At 43.1% G+C, this 27,402-nt stretch overlaps 1 protein-coding gene across 1 annotated transcript in view; it reads right to left on the bottom strand.

Annotated features, from left to right (window-relative positions):
- LOC150085540 (NAD(P)H oxidoreductase RTN4IP1, mitochondrial-like) overlaps window positions 1–27,402 on the bottom strand; it is a 181,424-nt gene that overhangs the window by 139,622 nt on the left and 14,400 nt on the right. The window contains exon 3 of the mRNA XM_090373329.1: window positions 3,265–3,420. Within this exon, the coding sequence (XP_090229455.1) occupies window positions 3,265–3,420 (156 nt within the window). The remainder of the gene's footprint in view (window positions 1–3,264; window positions 3,421–27,402) is intronic.

Raw genomic sequence — 27,402 nt, 5'->3', positions numbered from 1 at the left:
AGAACACGCGCATTTTACACACATAATACACAAGGGTAGTTCAAGTGACTTTCTAGGTAACCCTAATATAAAACTTTATTTAGTCTCCTGAGAGCAGCCAGTAGATCTTACCAGTCAAACGTTGGTCCATATATACCAGCTGTCCTAGTTCTTGCCAGGGGGTCCAGCCCATGCCCCATATTAAGCTACCGCCGCTACCTGCCTGGATAGTGGACACCATGCACAATGGGTCCATGGATTCATGTTGCTTCCACCATACACGAAGGCATCTGTCAGCATGCTGCACCAGGTATTTGGACTCATCCAACCAGCACACTTGTTTCCAGTCTTCCCATGTCCAACCAGCGTGTTTTTGATGCAACAGAATTCACCGTCGATGATGATCAGTGGTGAAGAGGGAGTGACTCTTGCATCACCTGCTGTGGACCCCAATACATCAGAGTGTTGGCATATAGGAGAAATCCTGGAGACCGCAATTAATCAAATACATCAGAGTGTGTGCTGCATTGTCATTTGGGATATTGTCCTTGCATATCCCATATTGTACAGTGATGTCAACTGTCGCACAGTGACCCGCCATTGAGCCCGTACAACGCGCTGCTCCCATCCTTCACCACGAAAATTCACCTTGTTTTTCTTTTACATTTCGGCAAGAGGTGGTTAATCTGTTCGACATCATTCTTGCCAGCAAGAATGATGTCGAACAGAGCAACTGACCGGATGTGCTGCTTCCGACATGGAAGCACCCAAAGCACGATCTCCCACAATCATGCGCTTTTGACAATCTATGATATCTTTACTACATCCCATAACTGCTACTTTATCACTTCGACTTGTACGACTAGATGCAAATTGCTACTACCTTATCGTACGAAGATATTCGGCTTTTTATGATGCAAGCTATGCAGCATAGTCCATTACGGATGAGGTGTTCTTAATTCAGTTATCACTGAGTGTATATACAGTACCAATATTTATCTGACTACAGTGTAGAGCTTTGGTACAACTACCCCACAAAATTTCTTCCCTGCCATATTCTATGAACCAGAGCAAAAAAAGCTTGTATATTCCTGTTGAAGCAGTAACGTGATCATTATTAGACTCCAGCAAAATCATTCGCCCTCCCACCACTGGAAAAGAGCTAATATTTTCCCCATCCACAAAGGATAAGAAAGACATTAGCGCTATGTGAAAGATAGAGTGGATAAATATAGACTAGAGTGCTGGGGTAGTCAGTGGCATTGTCACCAGGTGGAAAATGCCGGGGTTCGAATCCTGTTCATGAGGCGAGAACTTTTATGGGCCTTTTCACCGTGTGGCTGAGTTAGTCAGCCTCAGGCGTAAAGTCCCCCAGAAAGTCTGGTTTTTCGTACAGTTAAAAAAGAAAAATAGACCAGTAACACACACAACTCATACACTTTGGTAGTTGCACTAATGTCCAGGTGATCCTAGTATGACATTTTTTATAGACTAAACGAAACTAAAACTATTATTTTTAGGCCACCCGAATAATTAAATTCATCTGCGGTGCTGTATGTCTTATGTCTGTTAATTGCATGTGTTATATGGTCGATTTGTCTGCTTTGCTGGACGAAAAACCCCAGTAACCTTGCTATCTACGCCTGAGACCAATTAACTCAGCTATGGAGTGAAAAAAGTTCATTAAAGTTCCTCACGTCATCGACGGGATTATTGAGTTATATTTTAGTTGTGGTAAAGTCATATCTCCGATGACGATTATAATACTGGACCATCTCAATACTCTTCAAGGATCGCAGCATGGGTTCATGAAAGGGAAGTCATGCCTGTCCAATCTAGTTAATTATTAAAAAATCATAAAACGGTTGGATACAAGAAAAATAATTTTGATATCAATAACCTTTACTTCAGTTTAGCTTTTGATATGGTTTCCTCATGAAAGGCTACTCTGTGAACTAGAGCAAACTTGGATTAATGGCAAACTTCTTCGTTGGATAAAATGCTGTCTAAAAGATAGGAGACAGAGAGTATTGATAAATGTATATAGCTCAGGGAGAACCAGTGTAGCAAGTGGAGGGTTTAATTAAGTAAGATAAAAACTTCTGTTTTCATCTTACTTAATTATACTGATTAGAGAGTACAGGGGAAGTTGTCAAATTGCTGATGATTTAAAGGCAGGAGGGATAGTGAATGACCAGAACCATGCCATTTGCTAACAAATGACTCGTTCGGTTGCATAGTCTGAAAAATGGCAGCCGGAGTTTAATGGTTGTAAATGTAAGGTGTTACACCTAAGTAACTGAAATATAAGAGCTAATTATAAGCTAGGAGGAGTGGATTTAAAAGTGGTCTAGGACAAAAAAGGGTTAAAGGTTACGATTCAGTGAGATAAAAGTTTCCATACAGTATGGACTGCTAGGAAGGCATGGTGTCCTTGTCTGATATGCGTATAGGACCTTCGCAAGTGGGAAAAAGGATGTCATTATCCCTTTCAATAGTGTGATTGTGAGACTGCATTTAGAATATTGTGTTCAGGTCTGCAGCCTACACTTGTAGAAAAGGTTTGGAGAAGGGTAACCAGATGTTCATATTAGGAACGTTTCAGTAAGTGAACGCTGCAAAGATTTGTACCAGACATCTAAGGGGAAACTGATATAAGGCAAGGAAGGGAATCTGTGAAATGAACGAAGGAGGTATATTTTCACTAATAGAAGAGAGAAGAATCAGGGTGCACAAATACAAAATTTTTGGGAGTAACAGAAGGCCGAGTCTCAAGGTTTATTTTCTGGCGATGTGTTGTAGATCACCTGAATTTGAATCCCGTCAATGACGCGAGGGACATTTATGGACTTTTTCACTCCTTGAATATAATACAAGAGACGAGTTATTTGGTCTCAAACAAATATAACAAGGTTCTTCCCACGTCCCCGAAACTCTGGTTTTTCGTCCAGCAAAACTGGCAAACCGATTGAAAAACACATGCAGTTTAAAGATATAATAGATTAGGTAATTCTTGAGTATTCTAAATATAATAGTGTGTTGTAGATCATTGGAATGAATTTTCTGTAAAAGTGGTCAAGGTTCATAATTTGGTCAAGTTCAAAGCAGAATTGGATAGGCAACTTTTTTGGCGACAGGGAAGTTTAAATAATAGAATTTTTTTTTTTCTTGGCAGATGCAGAAAAATTCTGATTCCTTTCATCATTTAGCCAATATAATACTAAGGTGTTATCTCCAAAGTACATTACTAACATACATCAGTTTTCTCCTTTTGGAAATACTTACATTTCTGAATCTATTCAAATGGCGGCGTAAAACTCTTCCATATCCTTGTGCTATCCAAAGATCCAAGATATCAACTCCTGCAGCTGCTACTTCAACTAGCACTTCATCATCATCCTGGATTCGTGGAAGAGGAAGAGTGTCCATTATTTTGATTTTCTGTAAGTAAGGAAATTATTTCAATTATATTAAGCAACATTACTCACAGAAATCAAAACTATGTTATAAAAATCGATTTTTTCAATATATGTTTTTCCTGGAAATTCAGATTTTAATCGGTGAAGCAGAAGTCCGTCCATAGTGAATACAACATACTAGCACCTGGTGGGTTTAAATCCAGTCATACCCTTAAAACTTTGGACTATTCCATACTCCCTAAAAGTGCCAACAACCAAAAATTTGAGAAGAGGAGACTTCAAGCACACATGTAGTGGGTGGACAAATTCAACCAAGGGGGAAATCACCAGGAGATTCATCCCAGATGTTAGCAGAATCTATCCAAAATCCCCATTATGGTTTTCTCCAGGCCTGTATGCCACGTATTTGCTTACTGGCCATGGTTCAATAAAGGCAAAACTAACAACCTTTGGCCTAGAAGAGGACCCAACATGCGCCTGTGGAGGAATTGAGGACTGGGATCACCTCATGCATGAGTGCCCCCTCTACGATGACCTCCGCTGCCAGCTTATCACAAAGCTGACTTATATACCAAAAGGCAAAGAAAACCACTTACTGGATACTAAGGAAGAGTATCAAGCTCTCACCAACTACGCACAGCAGCTTTTCTTGAGGAGAAGACAACTAATTGCAGCAACATGATAACCCTCTACTAAATGAACCCAGGGACCCTTATGGTACTGGAACCAGGCAGCTAAACTTGACCAGCATTACCATCATTGGTGTGAACTACTATACATTCTCCAAAATGTCACCCACCAAAGATAACTACCAAATAACTACCTTTGAATAGAGACAACCCACAAATTAAGACAATCTAAGAAAGACAAAAGGTTCTTATACTTCTGGACTTGTCTCTCACGGATGTGACCAATAAGACAATCTCCTAGATAAAGACTGACAATGCCACCGGCATGCCATTAGATGTCAACTTCTTTTCTTGGCCAACTAGCATTCCGAACCAGGTACCCTAACTTGGTTCACTTTACCCCCCTCCCCTGGTAGGGAGAGGGAGAGGACGGGTTTCTGTCTCCTCCCCCTCCCTGCTACCCCCTTTTTTTCTCCTGGTGGGGCCAGTCCCCACTGACCTTTCTGGGGTTGCCTTCCCTATCATCCCCATATTTCTATCTGTGCCCCCCCTTCCTCAGTCTTCACCCCTACTCTAACTAAATATGCATTTTATTCTATTTTATTTTTTATTTTATTATAATTTTTTTTTATTTTTTATTTTTAATTTATTTTATTTTTTTATTTTATTTTTTTTTTCTTATTATTTTATTTATTTATTTATTTAATGATTTTTTATTTTTTTATTATTTTTGGTAATTTTTTTATTATTTTTTTATTTATTTTTTTATTTTATTTTTTTATTTTTTTTTATTTTATTTTATTTTTTTTTTTTTTAGGCCCTTGCCACTGAAATCTTAGGAAATTAGGTGGCAGGGCCTGCCAGAGTAATTACTTCTAATGCGATCCCTCTATGCCTGACCTGCCTCCTCGAGGTTAAGTGTGGGCAACGGGGGATCCCACTAGGGGCCCAACGGCTAAAAGGTCAGAGGAACAACACAACATGACACTACACAACATAAACATGTACCTTACACTTTTTAAAATCTCTGGCCTTCACAGTGTTCTGTGTTTCACAAACAGAGTACACAACATGGAGATGGGGGGAACCCCTTGGGCCGTTAGACAATGAACACTTACTCCCTAAAAGTGATGGTGCTCCTTGATGTATAGTGTAGCTTTCTCAGTTAGCTCTTGGATTATTCTATTTATATCTTGTTTAGTGACCACCTCATGTTATGTGTTTGCTCAATTAAAATTTATAAAGTATGGGTGAGTTCATAGATATAGTTTGTTTATGATTTTTCTAGGTGGTTGCCTTGTACTTTGCAATTTTCAAAACTGTTAAAATCGTGTTTTGGCTTAACTTCTCTGTTTGACTTGTATATACATGTACTTTTACATGGTCAACACAGCTGCCACTTACTGTAGAAATGTTGTTTTATTTTCGTACATGAAATAACTAATTACCTTGCTTCTTAGGAACAACTTCTGAGGAACTGTACACGGATAGAACACTCTGTGGGTTACCAGATGTATATATTGTTTTCTTGTTTCAGATGAATTTTATGGAAATATACGTGTTATATTGCTTGTGTTCCGAAATTAATAGAATTATTTTTCTGGCTACCATTGCTTCTTCCCCATCTAAATTCTGTTTGAAGGGAATTCGATGGCCACCACTGAACCTTTGGGGGCACCTGGTGGATTTTTCTGTGAAGGATTAGTTATATCTATTATTAAGAAGATAATCTATTTCTTTACTTGGCTGGTGAAGACCGTTGAAGTAAGAAAAAAGCTCGAATTTTCACTGACCTTGCAAAGCTTCGCGAGACTGTTAAATCGCAACAAATTTAGCTTCGGATTTGTGGCAAACTGTAATCTGCACCAACTCGACAGACCTTTTCTCCTATGCACATCGCCCCTGTTTATCCACACTAGTTCGGTAATCCGAAAATTTTTCAAATGCCGGAAGAAAATCAAGGAAGCAGAGATAAACAAACTCCTGCGTCACAGGTGACCTCTCATAGTGCTCCCCTGATTATTGATCTCCAAAAGAAGCGTGAGGACATAAGGCCTGCACCAGGCTCCAAAGGAAAAAATAAAAAAACTGACAGCGCTAAAATCATAAAGGGAAAAGAGTCTGAGATGACCCTGCCATACATGGGGATTTAAGTGAGGAAACTAAACAAGAAGAGACTAATGCACCCCTGTACCCCTCACTGCCAGAGGTCACTGTCTTGGAAAAGACCCTTGCACTCAGAACCGCCCTTGAAGACTTACTCAAAGATCCAAGCAGCAGTATATCAATAGGCCTCTGTGGACAAACAGTCTCTATTTGGAATAAACTGGAAACAGTCCTATTATAAACACACCTCGACTATGAGAAGGCCACAGCAAAGCTGGAGGCCTTCATGGAGTGTGGGGCAAATGAAATGCAACAGCGCGTCCCTACATATGCAGAAGCGCTGACGAACACAAACAACCGAAATCAACAGACAAATAAAAGCAACACGGTGACAGCGAAGCGGAAAACTCTCCTTCCAAGGACAAACTTAGTGGTTCTCAAGCCCGCCATGCCAGGCACCCTACATACCGGTGAAGAAGTGAAAGATACAGTTACGTCTAACTTAACATCTAATTTCAAGAATACCAGAATTAAATCTATCAGGAATATTGGGAGATAATAATTGAGAGTAAGACCAAAGAAGAGGCAGCTAATATTCTTAATAATACAAAGATACCTACTTTAGGGTTAACAGCAGAAGCTCTTTGTAAGAAGGGCCCATCAATTATAATTTTTGATATTATTATTATTATTATTATTAGCCATATCATGCAAGGAAGCCTGAGGCTTATACTGCACCAGCCAAAAGAAATTCCCAAGTTACCCTGAGAGAGAGAGAGAGAGAGAGAGAGAGAGAGAGAGAGAGAGAAATCACCAAGAAAGAGAAGGATGATGATATCCAGCTCAGGACGCTGGGTTTGCCAAGCCCATACCCAACAGATGTGAGGCCCTGGGATATAACCAAGGCATGGAACCAACAGCACTAAGAGAAGGACTATACCAAAGAAACTTACTGCAAGTTCTTCCAGATGAGGATCCCACTGGCCTAATTACACCTAAGTACCAAACTAAATCCAAATCAGGGAATTCTACCAACTGCGTAGTCGAGCTTGCGCCATCAGCCTGGAATTCCATCTCCAAGAAAAACAGGATTTACCTTCTTTGGAACAGCCACCGCTTTAGGGAGCACGTGGTTGGGTCCCCGTGCTTTAAATGCTGCCGTTTTCGGCATACAACCCATTTCGGCATACCAGTGGCTGATTAAGGAAAAATCTTTTCAAGATTTTTAGGAAAAATCTAAGGAAAATTCTTTAAGGAAGAATCTTAAGCAAGAATCTCAGGCGTCACCTAGGGTTGCCACCTTTCAGAAATTGTAATGGAGGCCACAGTTGAATGTGTTAAAAAAGGTCTTCTATTACTAAATATAAAAATACAGGTCTTGTATTATGTTGAAAGCTAAAAACAGCCCTTCGCCTATAAAAATTTATACTAAAAATAATGTATAATAAAACCGTTTTAAGACCCAAAAAATTACGGGTCCTAGGCAGTTGCCTAGGCCAAAGTCCGCCCTTGCATACAACCCATACAACCCATACTAGTTAACATAGGGTAACTAAAACAACCCCACGGGCTCAACATCTGGTGAGTATGGGCTTGGCACACACCCAAGGTCCTGAGTGGATATCTTCATTCTTCTCTTTCTTGGTGATTTCCGTCTACTTATGACTCTCTCTCTCTCTCAAGGTAACTCGGGAATTTTTTTTTTCCTGGTGCAGCATGAGCCACAGGCTTCCTTGCACCATATAGCTAATAATAATAATAATAATAATAATAATAATAATAATAATAATAATAAGAGTAGAATCTGGTGCATGTATACTTGCATGTACACCAATGTTAGGAGTATAGTTAATAAATTTGATGAGCTTGAATTGCTACTCAAGACATGAAAGGCAGAAATTGTTGGGATATCAGAGACGTGGTGTCTCACAGACTTAAGTAGTGCAGAATTGGAATTTGGGAAGTACAATGTGTACAGAAAGGATAAACAGGACAGGGAGGGAGTAGAGGTTATGCTGTTAGTTAAGAAACACATAAAATCTAAGGAAGTGCATCCAATTAATGTTGGCAGACAATGCAACGTTGAGTCTATTTGGTGTGACATAAGCACTGGGAAAGGAAAAATAAGAGTAGGTGTATGTTATAGGCCAAATGAATCTGATGCGTATAATGAGCACTTGTGTAGAGAAATAGAGTGGGCCAATAAATCAGAGTAACTTAAAATAGGGGATTTTAATTTCCAGATTTTGACTGGAATTTGTTGGTTGGTCACTCACACATTAGGAAGGACTTTGCGGATTTATTGGATGATAGTTTTCTACAGCAGCATGTTCTGGAAGAAATTAGAGGAAGTAATTCTCTTGATCTGATTATCAATAGTGATTCTTCATGCATTAGGAATCTGCAGATAAAGGAACCATTAAGTGGCAGTGATCATAGTTTGCTGAAGTGGGATTTACTCAGAGGTAACTACCATCAGGTTTAATGGAAAGGGTTTTTGCTTTCGTAAAGGTGACTACAGTGGTCTGAGACAGTATTTAAATTCTATATGGGGTATTTAAATTTTTTTAAATTAGACAGTATTTAAATTCTATACAGCTGATGATGATGTTACGAATAGCAAATTCAAAGCGGAAGCATTCAAAGAATTAATCTGGAAGCTAGGCACCTCCGTAGCCAGATGAGAAGGAGCAGCAGTGCATAGCACATGCTTCTTGATTAGACCGGGGTTCGAACCCGTCACCACCAAATACGGAGGATGTGGAGAGGTCAGGGAATGACCACCGGATATCCCGGAGCAATATGGCCTTAGTTGCTAATGCCCCTAAAAACCAAATAAAAAACAACAACAACAACGTGGTGTCACACAGATATAAGGGATGCAGAACTGCAATTTGGGGAGTACAACGTCTACAGAAAGGATAGACAGGATAGGAAGGGGGGAGGGGTTATGCTATTAGTTAAGAAACACATAAAAACCAAGGAAGTGAAGCCAGTCGACATCGCTGGACAGTGCAGTGTCGAGTCAGTTTGGTGTGGCATAAACATTGGGAGATCAAAATTGAGAGTAGGAGTCTGCTATAGGCCTAATGACTCTGATGAGTATAATAAGGAACTGTACAGGGAAATAGAGTGGGCCAGTAAATCAGAGTGTCTTATTATGGGAGATTTTAATTTCCCAGATATTGACTGGAATTTGGGGGCTGGTTACTCACACACTAGCAGGGCTTTTGTGGATTTATTGGATGATTGTTTTCTACATCAGCATGTTCGGGAGGCAACTAGAGGGAGTAATACTCTTGATTTGATTATCAGCAGTGATTCTTCATGCATTAAGAATCTGCAGATAAATGAACCACTAGGTGGCAGTGATCACGGTGTGCTGAAGTGGGATTTACTCAAAGAGGTAACTACCATTAGGGGTAAAGGGAAGGGTTATTGCTTCCGTAAAGGCGACTACGATGGACTGAGACAGTATTTAAATTCTATACAGTGGGACCAACTCATGATGTTATAAACAGCAAATTCAAAATGGGAAGCATTCAAAGAACTTATCTTGGAAGCTACTAGGCTTTACATACCTACTAAGAAATATTGTTCAAGGTTTAGGCCAAAATGGATGTCAGATGAACTAATGAGGCATATGGCAGAGAAGAAAAATGCATGGGATACATACAAATTAACACATGACACAGAAGCCTATGATAGATACAAGTTGATATGCAACCAAGTTACAAAGGAGGTTAGGCAGGCGAAGGCAGATTACGAGAAATCCTTGGCAAGGGATGCAAAGAAAAACAGCAAAGAGTTCTTTACTTATGTAAACTCTAGAAGGAAGGAGATGAATCAGATTGGTCAACTTGATATTGATGGGTCAAGTGTTGATGATCCTGCTCAGGTAGCTAACAAACTAAATGAATATTTTGCATCGACATTCACACATGAGGAGTTATTCAGCGAGGGGAATGCCAGAGGTGTATTCAACTCTAGCAGTAAGCTACAGAATCTTGAAATAACTGGGAGTAAAGTGGAGGAGAAACTGTTGAAGATAAACACAAGAAAGGCACCCGGGGTGGATGGGATCTATCCAGTTATATTAAAGGAGGCAGCAAAGGAAGTAAGCAAACCCTTAGCCATAATTATGAGAGCTTCCTTGGACTCAGGGGAGGTACCCATAGACTGGAAATGTGCAAATGTGACCCCAATTCACAAAGGAGGATCAAAAGCTGACACAAGTAATTATAGATCTGTGAGCTTAACTTCTGTTCCAGGGAAATTAATGGAGGCACTGGTTAAAGAAGCACTGCAGGATCATTTAGACAAGACTTCAGTTATAGCTCAGACACAGCATGGTTTTGTTAAGGGGAAGTCTTGCCTGACCAACTTCATTGGATACTATGATGCAGTCACAAAAGAACTGGATGCAGGGAATAACTTTGATATTATATACTTGGATCTTAGAAAGGCTTTTGATACTGTTGCACATGGAAGACTGCTACACAAATTGGAGCAGTGTGACATTGGAGGCAAATTGCTGCTATGGATAAAGGGGTGGTTGAGGGGGAGAAGACAGAGAGTGGTAATCAATGGACACTGCTCTTCGTGGACTAATGTTATTAGTGAAGTCCTCCAGGGTTCAGTATTGGGTCCATTATTGTTTTCTGTATTTATAAATGATATTGATGACGGTATATCAGGCTTAATGTCCAAGTTTGCACACGATACAAAGGTTGGCAGGGTTGTCAAGGACACTACTGACACTATGCTGCTGCAACAGGATCTGGAAAGGTTGAGCACATGGGCTGAGAGGTGGCAAATGAAGTTTAACATTGACAAATGTAAAGTACTACACATGGGAAACAGCAACCCCAGAGCAACGTATCAACTCTGTGGTGCTACACTGACAGTGGTAGAGAATGAAAGGGACTTGGGGGTGGTTGTGCAGGCAGATATGAAGTTCTCTGAGCAGTGCAGACGGGCTGCAAGAGTAGCTCATGGAGTATTGTCAATGATATACAGGAATTTTTCCAGCAGGGATAAGGAGGTGATTATTCCATTGTATAAGGCGATGGTCAGGCCACACCTAGAGTACTGTATACAGGTCTGGAGACCTCATTTCAAGAAGGATGTAGAGCTGCTGGAACGAGTACAGAGAAGGGCAACAAGATTAGTGAATGGAACAAAGGGGTGCTCTTACGAAGAAAGGCTTACATTTTGCAAATTACAGTGTCTGGAGACTAGGCACCAGCGAGGTGATCTGATAGAGGTGTATAAGGCCTTGAATGGTTTAAGCATGCTCAATGCTGATGGGATTCTTCCTCTAGCTCAGAAAAATCACCTGAGAGGGCATAAATTCAAATTGAGGAAAGACAGATGTAGGATAGACGTGCGGAAATTTGCCTTTAGCCAGCGGGTGGTTGGTTGGTGGAACAGACTTCCATCGCTTGTGGTGGAGGTTGATAGCCTAAATAAGTTTAAGGCTCAGCTGGACAGGTATTTTGAATGAATAGAGGGGTGAAGTGGAAGTAGGTTTTTTTTTTTTTTTTTTTTTTTTGGCTGATGCTGCATAAGCTTGCTTTCTTGCATCAAATGCCTCTACTAATGCTAATGCTAATGCTAATGCTAAATGCTAAACAACAATCTGGAAGCTACTAGGCTTTTCATACCAACTAAGAAATATTGTTCAAGGTTTAAGCCTAAATGGATGTTAGATGAACTAATGAGACATATGGCAGGGAAGAAAAATGCATGGGATACATAAAAATTAACAGGTGACACAGAACCTTAAAAAAAGTGGTTTCTCACCAAGGAGATTAGGCAGGCAAAGGCAGATTACGAGAAATCTTTGGCAAAGGATGCAAAGAAAAACAGCAAAGGGTTCTTTACTTATGTAAACTCTAGAAGGAAGGGGATGAATCAGATCGCTCCACTTGAAATCGATGGTACAACTGTTGATGTTCCTGCTCAGGTAGCTAACAAACTAAATGAATATTTTGCATCTACATTCAGACATGAGGAGTTATTCAGGGAGGGGAATGCCAGAGGTGTATTAAATCTCGGTGGCAATAAGCTCGATAATCTTTTAATGACTGAGAGTAAAGTGGAGGAGAAATTGTTGAAGATAAACATAAGAAAGGCACCAGAGGTGGATGGAATCTATCTAGGTATATTAAAGGAGGCAGCAAATGAAGTAAGCAAACCCTTAGCCATAATTATGAGAGCTTCCTTGGACTCTGGGGAAGGTACCCATGGATTGGAGAAGTTCAAATGTGACCCCAATTCACAAAGGAGGATCAAAGGCTGACACACGTAATTATAGACCTGTGAGTTTAACTTCTGTTCCAGGAAAATTAATGGAGGCACTGGTTAAAGAAGCACTGCAGGATCATCTAGACAAGACTTCAATTATAGCTCGGACACAGCATGGGTTTGTTAAGGGGAAGTCTTGTCTGATCAATTTGATTGGATACTATGATGTAGTCACAGAGGAACCGGATGCAAAGAATAATTTTGATATCATATATTTGGATCTTAGAAAGGCTTTTGATACTGTTGCACATGGAAGACTGCTGCACAAATTGGAGCATTGCGGTATTGGAGGCAAATTTCTGGTATGGATAAAGGGATGGTTGATTGGGAGAAGACAGAATGGTAATCAATGGACAATGCTCTTCGTGGACTAATGTTATTAGTGAAGTCCTCCAGGGTTCAGTGTTGGGTCCATTGTTGTTTTCTGTATTTAATTGATATTGATGATGGTATATGAGGCTTAATGTCCAAGTTTGCAGATGATACGAAGGTTGGCAAGGTTGTTAATGACACTAAGAATAGTACACTGCTGCAAAAGGATCTAGAAAACTTGAGCAGATGGGCTGAGAGGTAGCAAATGAAGTTTAACCTTGATAAATGTAAAGTACTACATATGGGAAGCAGTAATTCCAGAATAATGTATCAACTCTGTGGTATCACACTGACAGTGGTAGAGAATGAAATGGACCTGGAGGTAATTGTGCAGGCAGATATGAATTTCTCTGAACAGTGCAGACGGTCTGTAAGAGTAGCTCATGGTGTCTTTTCAATGATATATACAGGAATTTTTCTAGCAGGGATAAGGAGGTGATTATCCCTTTGTATAAGAAGGCAATGGTCAGGCCACACCTTGAGTACTGTATACAGGTGTGGAGGCCTCATTTTAAGAAGGATGTGTAGAGCTGTTGGAACGAGTCCAGAGAAGGACAACAAGATTAGTGAATGGATCAAAGGATTGCTCTTACGAAGAAAGGTTTAGATTTTGCAAATTACAGTGTCTGGAGACTAGGCACCTGCGAGGTGATCTGATTGGGGTGTATAAAGTCTTGAATGGTTTGAGCATGCTCAATGCTGATGGGATTCTTCTTCTTCTTCCTCAAACTAACCGCCTGAGAGGGCATAAATTCAAATTGAGGAAAGACAGTTGTTGGTTTGATGTGCGGAAGTTTGCCTTTAACCAGCGATTGGTTGATTGCTAGAAGAAACTTCCATCTGTGGTTGTAAAAGTCGATAGCTTAAACAGATTCAAGGCAGAATTAGACAAACATTTGGAGCGAGTGAATGTGTGAAATGAGAAATGTGTGTATGTTTGTTTGTTTTTTTCGGTTGATGCTATATAAGCTTGCTTTCTTGCGTCATGTGCCCTTTCTAATACTATTGCTAATTTGCACGAAAACTCCCCATCTGCGTGCACAGTGCAGAGAGGGACAATGATTTAAAGCATGCCCGAACAATTACAAGTCGACTGACCCAGTATGCACGAACGGTAAGGCTCAAAATATCGAATGACCCAGTGTGCACGAACGGTAAGGCTCAAAATATTGACTGACCCAGTATGCGCGAACGGTAAGGCGCAAAATATCGACCCTTCCCACTGCATTCGCGCTATTAAATATCCGACATGCATGAAAGCAAAGAGCAATTACCAAAGTAGAATTGACTATGGGTATGCTACCTAAAAAGTACAACCTCAATAGAGACAAATTTCTACAAAAAAAACTGTCAAGGCACGAGGAACGGCCAACGGCTGGAGGAATAACTCTCAAATGCCCAGCATGCTACCTTAAACCTGCCCACTCATCTCCCCACCTTCTCCAGTACATTCTGGGAAGCAATAATAGACATAATGCTCTCCACATACTCGCTGGCGGGCTAATTCTCGGACTGGGCGGTTCAAGAGGGATGGTCGACTTCCGACCATAGATATATAACATTTGAAATGCACAGGTCAATCAATCGTACGACAGAGGGCTGCCCTACTAGTCGGACATGCTAATCAACGCTAAAGAAAAATGTGCTTAAATATGCGTTTTAATTATAGTTATTGCCATAAAAAGTGTTCTCACCTAAAGAAGTTAACTAGTGGACTCTCATGGTAAGAAATTTTTAAATTTCAACTGGGAATTTAGCAGGCTATTTGCGTTTTCATCTGTATCCTTTGTTTGTGAGACTGCAGTGGTCACCATGTGGCTGGCAGCAAGGATATAGAGAGGCGCCAATATAAATCAGCGTCCACGTAAATACCCTGCATTTGACTGGGGAGGTGCCCCAACTTGTGCCAAACCCGAGCTGCAAGAGCGTTCCATCATCTGTGCTGAATTACCGTTACTGTGCTAGTGAAACATGTATTTTGTGTCTTCCCCCTCTCTGCAATAGACATACCGTGAACAGAATGGATCTTAGCAAATATACATGTAGTGCAAAAACTGATGTCACCAATGTTATCGGCGCCAAGAAAAATCCCCAGAGAAATTAACCCCGTTTTCCTAGGGCCACTTATATACCAGGCCGTTTCCCCCCCACCCCATACTGCCAGTGGGGAAGAGCCCAAATCTTCGCCTACAGATCACACGGCAACAAATATACTCACGGACTAGTGGTTTATATCCTCCAACAGCTCTCAGAGCCCTCAAACAAAATAACGCAGCTAGACCTCACTAATCCGGAAAACTTCGAAAATCCGAAATGGATACAAACATGGTGGGAGAACCATGCGAAAAAGATTGTGACTCTGACTGTGAACAAGTTACCCCTGAACACCAATTTCATACTGAAGAAGTTAAACCGACACCTTTGGCTAAAAGAAAAAATAAAAATCAAATAGTCTCTAACTCGGACAGAGCGACTAGAAGCCAGAGTCAACCAAAGGACGCTCATGATGATCCTGGCTCCCTACAACCAGGAAAACAAGTTGAAACCAAGCCGAAGGATCCCCCCCTGGACCCTGCACTCCCAGAGGGATCCCCCTTGGATCAAGCACGCACTCTCAAGACAGCCCTAGAAGACCTATTTAGGGACCAGAGCAACAGAATCTCAGCAGGTCTCAGAGACCAAATTGCTACTTTATGGAATAAAATGGAGTCCGTTTTATTCCAAACATACTTAGAAGCTGAAATAGCCACAGCTAAACTGCAGGCTTATAAGGAAGGAGGAGCAAAAAATATGCCACAGCGCACTCCCTCCTATGCAGATGCGCTGAGGACACCGGCTCAATGTGACCACACAGCCACCCATCCAATACAAGCCAAGGAGAAATCCACCACTCGGCGACCTAACATTGTAGTGTTGAGACCCCTTAATAAAGTGGACAAACATTCTAGTGAAGGCATTAAGCAGGCAATAATTGATAAACTCTCCGATGACCTAAGGACCACGAAAATAAAATCTGTACGAAAGACAAGGAATCCAGGCGTGGTCATCGAAACAGAGACCACAGAGGAAATAAATGAAATAATAGCCAAACCCAAGATCGCAACCCTGGGGCTCGGAGCTGAACCCCCAAGAAGGAAGGGGCCCTCCATCCTTATATACGACCTTGATAAGGATATCAAACCCAAGGAGGTCGCAAGAGAATTGTTTTATAGAAATCTGTCCAAACATTCGCCAGATCAAAATCTAAATGATCATGTGATACCCAAGCACACCATCAAGACCAAGTCCTCAAGCACAGTCAACTGGTCTGTAGAACTGAGCCCGGTAGCTTGGCAAATACTTATAAATCAGACTAGAGTTTATATATATTGGGGTGGCCATCGATTCCGCGAACATGTGGCTATCATAAAATGCTACAACTGCTGCAAGTTCGGACACACATCGCACACATGCTCCCAGGCTGTGCGAACCTGCGGCCACTGCGCTGGCAAGGGCCACAACTTCACCGACTGCCCAAATAAGAGCACAGACGCCGTTTGTGCTAACTGCAAAAGTCAGAAAATGGATGCCTCCCATTCCCTCAGAGACAGCATGTGTCCCATATACCAAAAATACAAGAGCTTGACCAATCCATAACAGATTATGGCACTACACCATAAACAATTCAACACTAAAGTAATCAAATTCTTCCAGCTAAACGCTCATAGAACCAGGGCAGTGGCCGACCAGGTCAGGATGAAAGTCGACGACGAAAATATAGATATCATCATACTCCAAGAACCATACGCAGCCGCCAATCAAGTAAGGGGATACCCCCTACAATACAAGATCATACAGCCTGAAAATGAAATCCCCTGGGCCGCTGTTGTGGTCAGAAAACCCAGATATAACAGTTACCAGGATCACTCACCTCTGCACGGCCTGGGCAGTCTGTGCACATCTTATCTCAGCACTGGGCGCCTTCTACGTCGTAGCCCTTTATTGCCGCCCTGGAGAGGACATAACGATGGCTACAAGGTACCTAGAACATGTAACAAATATCCTCCCTAACCAGAAACTAATAATAGGAGCGGACGTGAACTGCAGGTCACCAGCTTGGTACAGCCATACCCCGGACAGGCAGGGGACAAGGAATGGGCAGCGCCTGGAGGAATTCCTAGCAACATCAATGATAACAGTGCTAAACCAACCTATTCAACTACCGACTTACTGCAACCTACGATGGGAATCAATCATCGATGTCTCCCTAGCCACTAGGAATATTGCTGGCAATATAACAGACTGGACCGTTCAGGATGCCTGGACAACGTCCGACCACAGGGTCCTGACCTTCCAACTTAACAGAGACCATCAGAGACAATATCCTGAGAGAAAAATGCTGCAGAGATATGCATTGAACACTGCAAACTGGAACCAATTCAGAGATACCCTAATAGCAGAAAAAGATACACAGCAAGCTGCAATTCAAACAAACCAAGACCCTGACCAACTCCAAAAAACAGTCACAGCGATTATTACTAAAGCAGCGAATGCTGCCATAAAACGAAGAAAACCTGCCTCAGGCGCTGTACCATGGTGGAGTCCGGAGCTCCAGAGACTCCGAAGGGAAGTCTAGGACAAACGAAAAGCATTCCAGAGAGCCAGACGCTCCTGGCCTGCCCCTGAAGTGGATGCACTGCGGAAAATCTACAAAGAGGCCAGAAACCAGTACACCTCGCTCATACGCAGAAGTAAACAACTCTCGTGGGAAAATCTGGTCGCAACCACTGGCAACACTGACCCCTGGGGGGTGGTCTACAAAGTAACCACTAATAAACTCCCCAGGGGTGAGGTAATTTCAACCACCATAACACCACAGGGAGATGCTACCAATTCTTGGGAGGCATCTGTTAACAATATTTTGGACGCAACCTTCCACCCTCATGTAGACCCACAGACACCCCAACAAATCAAGATGTGCACAGAGAATGACGACTACCGAACAGAAGACAGGGAACCGGATTTCACAATAGAGGAATTACAAGCGGCTGCGCACCTTATTAAAAGTAAGAAATGTCCGGGTCCGGACCTCTTGGAGCCGGAAATCATCAGGAAGGTGGTGGAGATAGCCCCTGACATGCTACTGAACCTCTTCAATCTATGTCTCCAAACTGGGACCTATCCAAAGGACTGGAAAAAAGCAAATATTAAACTCATAATTAAAAACCCGACAAAACCACCAGACCAACCAACTTCCTACAGACCAATAGCCCTACTAACAGTCTGCAGTAAACTCTTGGAACGACTCCTGTTAACCAGAATACAGGCTCACTACCTATCTACAGGCAAACCTAATGTCCCCAAACCAGCACGGCTTTAGACCGGGAACTTCGACTGTAGATGCCCTGAAGATGTCCTTACACGTGCAGTTGCCACAGAAAACAAATATTTCCTGACTATCTCTATCGACTTTGCTGGGGCGTTCGACACCCTTTGGTGGCCGAGCGTCCTGGCCCGGCTCCGGGAGAGTGGGATGCCGGGAAACCTCTATCGAGTAATCGAAAGCTACCTCTCCAGTAGACTCATCATGGTGAATGCTCCATACAAAATACTCACCAGAAAAATCTACAGAGGCTGTCCACAAGGCTTCGTTTTAGGACCTACGTTATGGAACATCGTCTTGGATGAATTCCTAAATACAAATATTGGAGAGGCGTCTTCACAAGCCTTTGCAGACGACCTCATCCTGATAATAGAGGGAAACAGCAGAATCCATCTGGAAAGAAAGGCAAATCATGCCCTTAAAATCCTACAAGAGTGGACCAATATCCACTTCCTTAGGATCTCTGCAACCAAAACGGACTCCATTCTCCTCAAGGGTTCCCTAGATTACAGGAGACCCCCACAGATTAAGATTGATGGTATCACATTACGACTGTCCAAGGAACTTAGATACCTGGGAGTGATACTGGACCCCCACTCTCTCCTTCCAGGCACACTTGAAATACATCCGTAAGAAGATACGGGGCTATACAACCCTTGTTACCAGAGTCGCAAAAAGGGACTGGGGATTGAAAAAGAAGACCCTCAAGTTGTTTTACAAAGCCGCCTTCCTGCCGATAGCTACCTATGCTTCCGGAGCATGGTACCCCAAAGTCACCATGGCTGTAAATCGCAGAATCCTCGACTCTATCCATAGAGCCATGCTGCTCGCTATAACCCGGGCCTGCAGAACAGTTAGCACCCACGCGCTGCAGGTGCTGGCGGGAACCCTACCTTTAGACCTCGAAGTAGCTAAATGTGGAGTATTATATGAACTCTCCAAGGGAAGAGCCTGCACCTTCGCCGGCTTTGACGCAGATCCTACCACAAACCGTTTGACTGAGAAAAAGAGACTTACAAATCATCTCATGCAAACCTGGCAAACCAGATGGGAGAATTCCCCAAAGGGAGAAGTCACCAAACGATTCTTCCCCAACGTTGGAAAACTCTATCCAATGGCTCCAGCACGGTTCACGCCGGGACTCCACGCGACCTTCCTGCTAACAGGACATGGTGCCTTTAAGGCTAAACTTACAGCTCTGGGCATTACAGATGACCCTACTTGCTGCTGTGGAGAGCTGACACCACCTCATGCATGAATGCCAGCTTTATGATTACCTCCGCTGTCAGCTCATCACCCGGATCACTTTTTTGCCCAGAGATAGAGAACAACACCTCCTGGACGGAAGGCAGGAATATATTGCCTTCTCAAAGTTCGCTGAACCCTTGTACAGAAGAAGACGGGACCTGAATGCACATTAGCCACATAATTGCTAGAAGCCAAAATGTGCATAACACCAAAGAGGACCTACCAAGCAACCATGAAGATAGACAAAAAACCTGAAAGAAGGACGAATAGCAGCTGTTCTGGCGGCCTGAGCCAGGCACTAACCCGCCTCTCCTTTAATACCCCTTCCTGGCAGGAGGACGAGATGACCAGTCGCCTCGCCCCCCTGCTACCCCACCTTTCTTTCTGGTGAGGCATGGGCATGCCTCACTGACAACCTGGGGGAATCTCTTCTGTGTCCCCCATACTTCTGCCTTTACCCCCAACCTTCTTCCTCCCCTCCCCCACTCTAACTATACACGACGCGAGCGCCCTACACACTAAATTTAATCTATCCCAAAAATAATCTTCGCCCAGTCTCGGCCTAATTATCCTCCGCACTGCCCTACTCCTGCCATATGAATGCATACACACGTGCTGTATGCAAACATCCAAAGTAATTCCGATTGCATGGATGCGTATATATTATGTATCACTGTTGTGTATATGTGCATATATGTGTATGTTCTTATATATGTGTGTATGTGTGCATAGTTTTTTTTTTTTTTTTTTAGGTCCTAGCTGCCGAAATCTCAGGAAATTAAGCAGCAGGACCTGCCAGAGTAAATCTTAGTCTACTGGTGTTTCCTGGTTTGCCTCCACGGGGCGAAGGTGGGGCAACGCTGAGCTCCAACAGGGGTCCAGCGGCTAAATGATCAGATGAACAACGGTACACGACATTACACAGGTACAATATCCACACACTTTTAAACCTCTGGCATTCCCAGGAAACTGGTACACCCACAAAGAAAGCAACGCGGAGATGGGGGAAACCCCTGGTACCGCATGACAACAATATACCTTACACCTTACACCTTACAATCGTACGCCTGTCTCCAGACTAATGGAACAGACATATGCAATGGAAAGAGCAAATCGGGACTTATTTAAGAACAAACTAACGAATCTTGCACAAAACCTCCAAACCAAGGAAATGTTCGACAGGGGGCCTGACTATCACAAAAGAAAAATAACAGAAATCATCATGGAAGCTTCTAACCCTGCTATAACGAGAAAGAGGCCCATCCCGGGAGATGTCCCATGGTGGGGCCGCGAATTCCAAAATCTCCGGCGAGAGGTAAACAGGAGGAATGAGGTATGTTTTGGTTCTAGCGGCACCTGGGGTTTCTCCCATCTCCGCCTGTGTTCGTTGTATCCAGAAACTGGGAGTTTTTCCCCCCAGCAAACAGACAAATGGAACAGGGAACACACACAATTTACAGACAAAATACATATGGGCAGATGTAATCAATTACGGGTGACCCTAATATAATAATTTTTTTTGTTTTCGTTGTATCGGACAAGCCAGAGATTTGAAAAGTGTGGGATTTGTACTGTGTAATGCGTTGTGCCCCTTTTTCTTCCAGCCTGTTAGCCGCCGGCCCCCGACGTTACCATACCTTGCCAACGGGGAGGTCGACCGGGTGTTACCACTATTTTGCAAAAAAAAAAAGGCCACCCGAATATTTAAATCCATCTGCCGTGCATTGTGTCGGTAAATTGCGTGTGTTCTATGGTCGATTTGCCTCTGTTTTGCTGGATGAACAACCCCCAGTTTCTGGGGGAAAAACCTTGCTATCTACGCCCGAGACCGACTAACTCAGCCACGGAGTGAAAAAAGCCCATTAAAGGTCCTCGCGTCATCGACGGGATTCGAACGCGGGCCTTTTCCATCTGGTGTGGGGAGAATGGTGACGTTACCACTGTGCAGACTCGCAGACCGTTCTACAGGTGCTGGCATAAAGAGCAACAATCTGGACTTTTCTATTTTGTAGGTATGATCTTGAACAATTGAAAAGGTTTTGACGGAGTCGCGTCACTCGGAGCCTTGCTAGGACTTTCGGCCACCACAGTGTATCGAAAGTCCCAGCAAAGAAAAATGCGATGGCCAAAAAATATTTTTTGGTGCACTAATTTGCCTTGCAGACCTTGCAGAGCAGACTTCGGATTGCTTCAACCGTCGACAGGTAAACATGAGTAGGCGAATCTTCCAACTAGCTCAGAGATCCAGGCCTCAGCTGAGGTGGAATTTCTGCGGCAACAGTAAGGGGAGATCAGAAACCTTTACACTACGGGGTAAACAGGAGTAGGCGAATCTTCCAACTAGCTTGGATATTCTGCTGCAACAGTACGGGGAGATCAGAAACCGCTACACTACCACGATAAGATTCTCTGGTAGTGGCGCTACTGTTCATTCTCTGTGTTGCAGCGATGTTTAAATACGGATTCTCCTTTGGATTATCAATTCCCTGGATTCTGTCGACCACATTATCTGCCAACAAGGCTCTCTGCATATAGTCTCCTTGTACTGTCGACCGCGAACTGATATCACACCATATATTGAATATCTCCAGTCAGTCACAACTCTCTTACCTTCCAGCAAAATCCTCGTAACGATGAATGCCAATGGTAGATTTCGCTTGTGGCATAGCCGGGTGGATAGCCATGCAGTTTCCCACAATGGATAGCGCTTAGATTTCCCCTCGTCTTCTCCATTTTAGGTCCTTCACCGACCACACTACCTTTCCACCTTCAGCAATATCTTGTGGGAAAGCACAATTGATGTTACCCTTGCCATACCGTTCATAGCACAAAAGTTCTCATCATGAATGGTTCATGAGGCCTGGACCATTTCAGACCACAGGGCCATCTCCTTCCATCTATCTAGACAACTTGATAGTACTCCTCCCACATACCACGATATCATCAGATATTCCACCGAAACAGCTCATTGGAATACCTTCAAGGATAATATAAAAGCAAAGCTACAAATGGATACATCCCAACTAAACCATTTTGATCCACAGGAGCACCTCTCCCTTTTTAACAACTACAATCCAAGAAGCATTTGAGAGAACTATGAAAAAACGTCAGAAGCACCTAAAAGCGGTGCCATGGTGGTGCAGAGACGCCAAGTCCACACTGCCCGAAAAGCCTTCCAGAGAGCCAGACACTCCTGACTCCCCACTGAGGTCCACGCTATACGGGAAGTATATAGAAGATATTGTAGCGACTACATAAGCCTCATTCGACAGAAAAATAAACTGTCTTGACAGAACCTTGTGACAACTACTGATAACGCAGATCCTTGGAGGGTCGTATATCATATCATTATGAATAAGCTGCCCAGGGGAGAGACGTTAAATGCAACCCTGACACCCGACGGCAATCCAACACATACATAGGTTGAATCTATTAATAATATTTTGAATGCTCTACTTCAGACTGATGAGAGAGTCCCATCAATGATGAACAAAAGCAAATTGATCAGGACAATCGGCCCTTCTCGAACGATAAAATAGAACCTCCTTTCTCCTCTGAGGAAATGAACAAAGCCCTTGACAAAACAAGAATAAATAAATGCCCTGGTCATGATAATATTGAGGTTGAAGTCATCAAGAAAGCAGCTATACACTTTCCGAAGTACCTATTAGCACTGTTCAACAAATGCCTTGCCAAAGGGATTTTCCCTAATTCTTGGAAACAGGCGGTGCTTCGACTCATCCTAAAAGATCCGGACAGAGATCCTACTCTCCCCAAATCAAATCGCCCCAATGTTCTTCTCCCGGTTTTGGGTAAGGTAATGTAGGAGCTGCTTCAATCCAGATTATTGACCTACTACCAGAGAGCTAACTTAGACTCTCCAAAGCAGTATGGCTTTAAACCGGGATGCTCCACTGAAGACGCTATGAACAATCTCCTCAATACAGCAAACTGAACCACAGAAAAATATCTACTGGCTATCTCCATTGACTTTGCCGCTGCCTTCGATTCCATATGGTGGCCCAGCATTGTCAGGAGATTACGTTAACTCAATATTCCACTCAACCTCTACCGCTGTCTCCAGAAGTACCTCTTCAATCGTTCAGTAACTGTTCAAACAAATTTTCAGAAAACCTCCCGACCAGTTGTCAGAGGTTGTCCACAGGGCTCAGTTTTCGACCCCTACTTTTGGAACTTGTTACTAGATGAATTTCTTCTTATGGATCTAGGCCCTGTTGACTGCATGACCTATGCAGATGACTTTATTCCTCCTAATCAAAGCTGATTCTAGAATTCAGCTTGAGCAAATTACCTCCCATGCCTTAACGATCCTCCAAAATTGGGCAAACAACCACAAGTTAGTCATCTCTGAAGAAAAACGAAGATTATCCTCCTCAAAGGATCCTTGGACATAAGAAGACCGCCCCAAATTAAAATCTCTGGGCAGACATTGCAACTCAAAACAGCACTGAAATATCTAGGAGTAACCTTTGACTCCCAGTTAACATTCTTACCTAATCTTAATTACCTCTCCAACAAAATACGTCGTTATACCACCACGATCGTAAAAATTAGCAGGGCAGACTGGGGTCTGAAGAGGAGGACTCTCATGCTACTTTACAAAACCAACTTCTTACAGGCTGTGCTCCCTCTTGCCATCATTGCACATAATAAAGCATATTACATTCAATTCAACGGAATATTCTACTCACTGTGACCAGAGCTTGCCGCAGAGTCAGTAATCCTGCCCTCCGTGTCTTATCAGGTACGCTTCCTCTGGACCTGGAGGTTATTCATTGTGGCCTTGCATACCGCATAAAGAGAGTAATTCCCCCCACCATTCTCGACATAACACTCGATCTAGCTAATGATCCAAAAAACGAAATGAAACAGTTTTCTTCCAGCAATTGCAAAGGTTTTGGGATCAAGTAGCTAAAGGTGAAACAACTTAAAGATTTCTTCCACAAGTTAGGATTAGCACCAAAACCTCTGCTGTGGTACTCACGAGACCTTCACGTCTCGTATTTCCTCACTGCTCATGGATCGTTTCAGGCTAAGCTGCATGCCTTAGGTCTTACCGATTCTCCTCTCTGCCCTTGCAGCGACAATGAAGACTGAATTCACCTCGTGTGTAATTGTCCTCTTTATGATTTACACAGAAGTCTCCTAATTACCAGAACTGGAAATATACCACAGGGCTAGGAACATCTCTACATAATTAACGAAACCAACTACAAAGCCTTCACTACTTTTGCCCATTCTGTATTTGAAATGCTTCAAATCCACCTACAGCAAACTGTTCAGCTCACCCCCATCTTATAATGGACCCAAAACTCAATTCACAAAACAGCTACTGAATGGAATCAAAGAAAACTCCAACAGGATACTAATCTATATCCTGACATAACAGGAATCTCTTGACGCTTACAAAGGAAATTCTCTTACAAACCCACCAACCCAAAAAGACTTCTCTACATTAGAACTCCAAGCAATCCTTGAACTTCAAGAATCCCTGTGCCTCCATCCATCCCCTAACTTGAAAAGATGACCCAAATCCCCTGCCCAGCGAGGGACACTGCACATTGCCTTCAAGTTACCCTTGACTAAGGGAGATTTAAAAAATTGCTGATGTTGGGCCTTTGCCCCGGGTGGGATCGACTCACTTGATGGTACCTCTTGTTTTCGAGGTGTGGAACAATATCTGCCTTTCCATTTAGAGTAGGAACTCACATCAGTACTCCTCAGGGAGTGGGACTGGCATTTGGCTTATCAAATGCAGGGTCATGCCATTAGGCAATCCGACTTTGTGGGTTACCTGATCTCACAATATTTTCTGCTTTTTCTGAGGTTGGGTGGGCTCCCCCTTTTTCATCTGCTTACTGTCTCTCACCCCTCCTCCTATTTCAAAAAAAAAAAAAGAAAAAAAAAATTGGGCCCTCCCTGGGAAGCTCAACTCAGGGCTGGCCAGCCAGAGTTCCCTACTTACCTGGTCCGGCTCCCAGGTAACAGTGATGGTAACTAGCGGTCTGTGGTGCTCCATGGACTCTAGGCTAAGCGGCCAGACGAACAACATAATCCACACTAAGCAAACATGAACAGACACTAACATATGCTATCTGGCCTTGACAGTATTGTCTTACTTCACAAGAGATCCAAAATGCAGAGTTGTGCGAAAACACCGGTGCCGCTAGTGAAAAAAAAAAAAAAAAAACACTATGTCACAGTATGTCACTACCATATTGGAGTGCAAGAAACAGTCATGGGAGAACCTTGTCACAACCACAGGCAATGAGGACCCTTGGGATGTTGTCTACTGGGTTAAGAGTAATAAGCTACCTACAGGGAAATTATCCTGGCCATCAAGACCCCACAAAAGCAACGACGACGACCTGGCAGGAGTCCATAGAAAACATGCTCAATACCTTGTTCAAGCCAGAGTTCCACCCATCACCACACTGCAGGTGTCTCTATGTGCTGATAATAGTATTTACAACCCTGGGACTAGTGAAGAATCCTTCACCAAAGATGAGCTCATCAATGTAACACAGAAGAACAAACACAGGAAATCTCCAGGCATCGATCTACTGAAATCAGAGACCGTAAAAAAGGCCATAGAAACAATCCCTGATGTCATCCTCAAGCTGTTCAACCACTGCCTGTGTAAGGGTTGGTTACCTACAGATTGCATAAAGGCCAGCGTGCGACTGATGTTGAAGAACGCACGCAAATAAACCACAAGAACTCCCTGACTCATATCGACCAATCTGCCTCCTCTCAGTCCTCAGTAAGACCTTTTAGCATCTTCACCTCAGGATTGAAGCTCACTACTATAGTGCAGATCCTTCATTCCCATACCAGTTTGTCTTCAGGAAAGGCTGCTCAACTGTTGGACCAGGAGGTCCAATAGTAAATATTTCCTTGTGATTTCCATTGATTTTGCTGTGGCTTTTGACTCACTGTGGTGGCCAAGCGTCCTCAGCAGAGTTAAGGCCAAACACCTGCCTGGAAACCTTTACAGCACCGTGAAAAGCTATCTCTCCTCCAGAAGCAGTGTTGTAAGAGCACCCTACGTTGAAGTTTCAAGTTCAATTCACAGAGGCTGCCCACGTGGCTCAGTCGTAGGACAACATTTGTGGAACCTTACCCTAGATGAACCGGACCACTGACCTGGGAGGAATGCAAGCACAAGCCTATGCGGAAGATCTTGTCCTGAAGCTGGAAGCCAACAATCGGGCCCAGCTCGAGACCATAGGCAACAGAGCTGTGGAACGACTCCAGGAATGGGCATTCTGAAATCAACTTACAATCTCTCCGACAAAGACTTGCTCCATGTTGCTGCAAGGGACCCGTAATCTAAATAGGCCGCCTCAAATTAAAATCCAAAGAACAATAGTCAAGTTAAAAACTGAACTCAAATACCTGAGCATACTCTTAGCCAAGACCCTATCCTTCAAACCCATCTGTTACATACAGCAGAAGATCAAAAACTGCTCAGCCCTAGTCGCAAAGATCACCCGGAGGGACTGGCGCCTGAGGAAATGGACACTTGCCCTTTTCTACAAAGCGGTTTTCATCCGGCCATAACTTACGCAAGTGCAATCTGGTATAACAAAGCAGCAACAGTAGTGAACTAGATGAAGCTTGGCTCCATCCAGAGATCCATCCTACTCACCATAACCTGGCCTGCTGCACAGCAAGCAGCCATGCCCTGCAAGTCATGGCAGGTGTCCTCCCAATCGACTTAGAGGTGGTGCGATGTGACGTCTTACACCAACTGTCAAGAGAGCGTTCAACCAACTTCCAGGAATTTACATTGGAACCTGCCAACACCAGAAGCCTGGAGAAAAGGCGATTTTCCTCGTACTTGCAGCATGTCTTGCAGCAAAGATGGAGCACCTCAACTAAGGGTGAAATTACCAAGCGACATGTATATCCTAGTTCAACGTGTATATCCTAGATAACCTACCTGGTTTGCTCC

Source organism: Mastigoproctus giganteus, chromosome 5 (genome assembly GCF_048544385.1).
Source record: "Mastigoproctus giganteus isolate SK-2022 chromosome 5, ASM4854438v1, whole genome shotgun sequence".
In the NCBI taxonomy this organism is placed as follows: Eukaryota; Metazoa; Arthropoda; class Arachnida; order Uropygi; family Thelyphonidae; genus Mastigoproctus; species Mastigoproctus giganteus.
The sequence above is the reverse complement of the archived record's forward strand: the minus strand, read 5'-3'. Positions and strand labels throughout refer to the sequence as shown.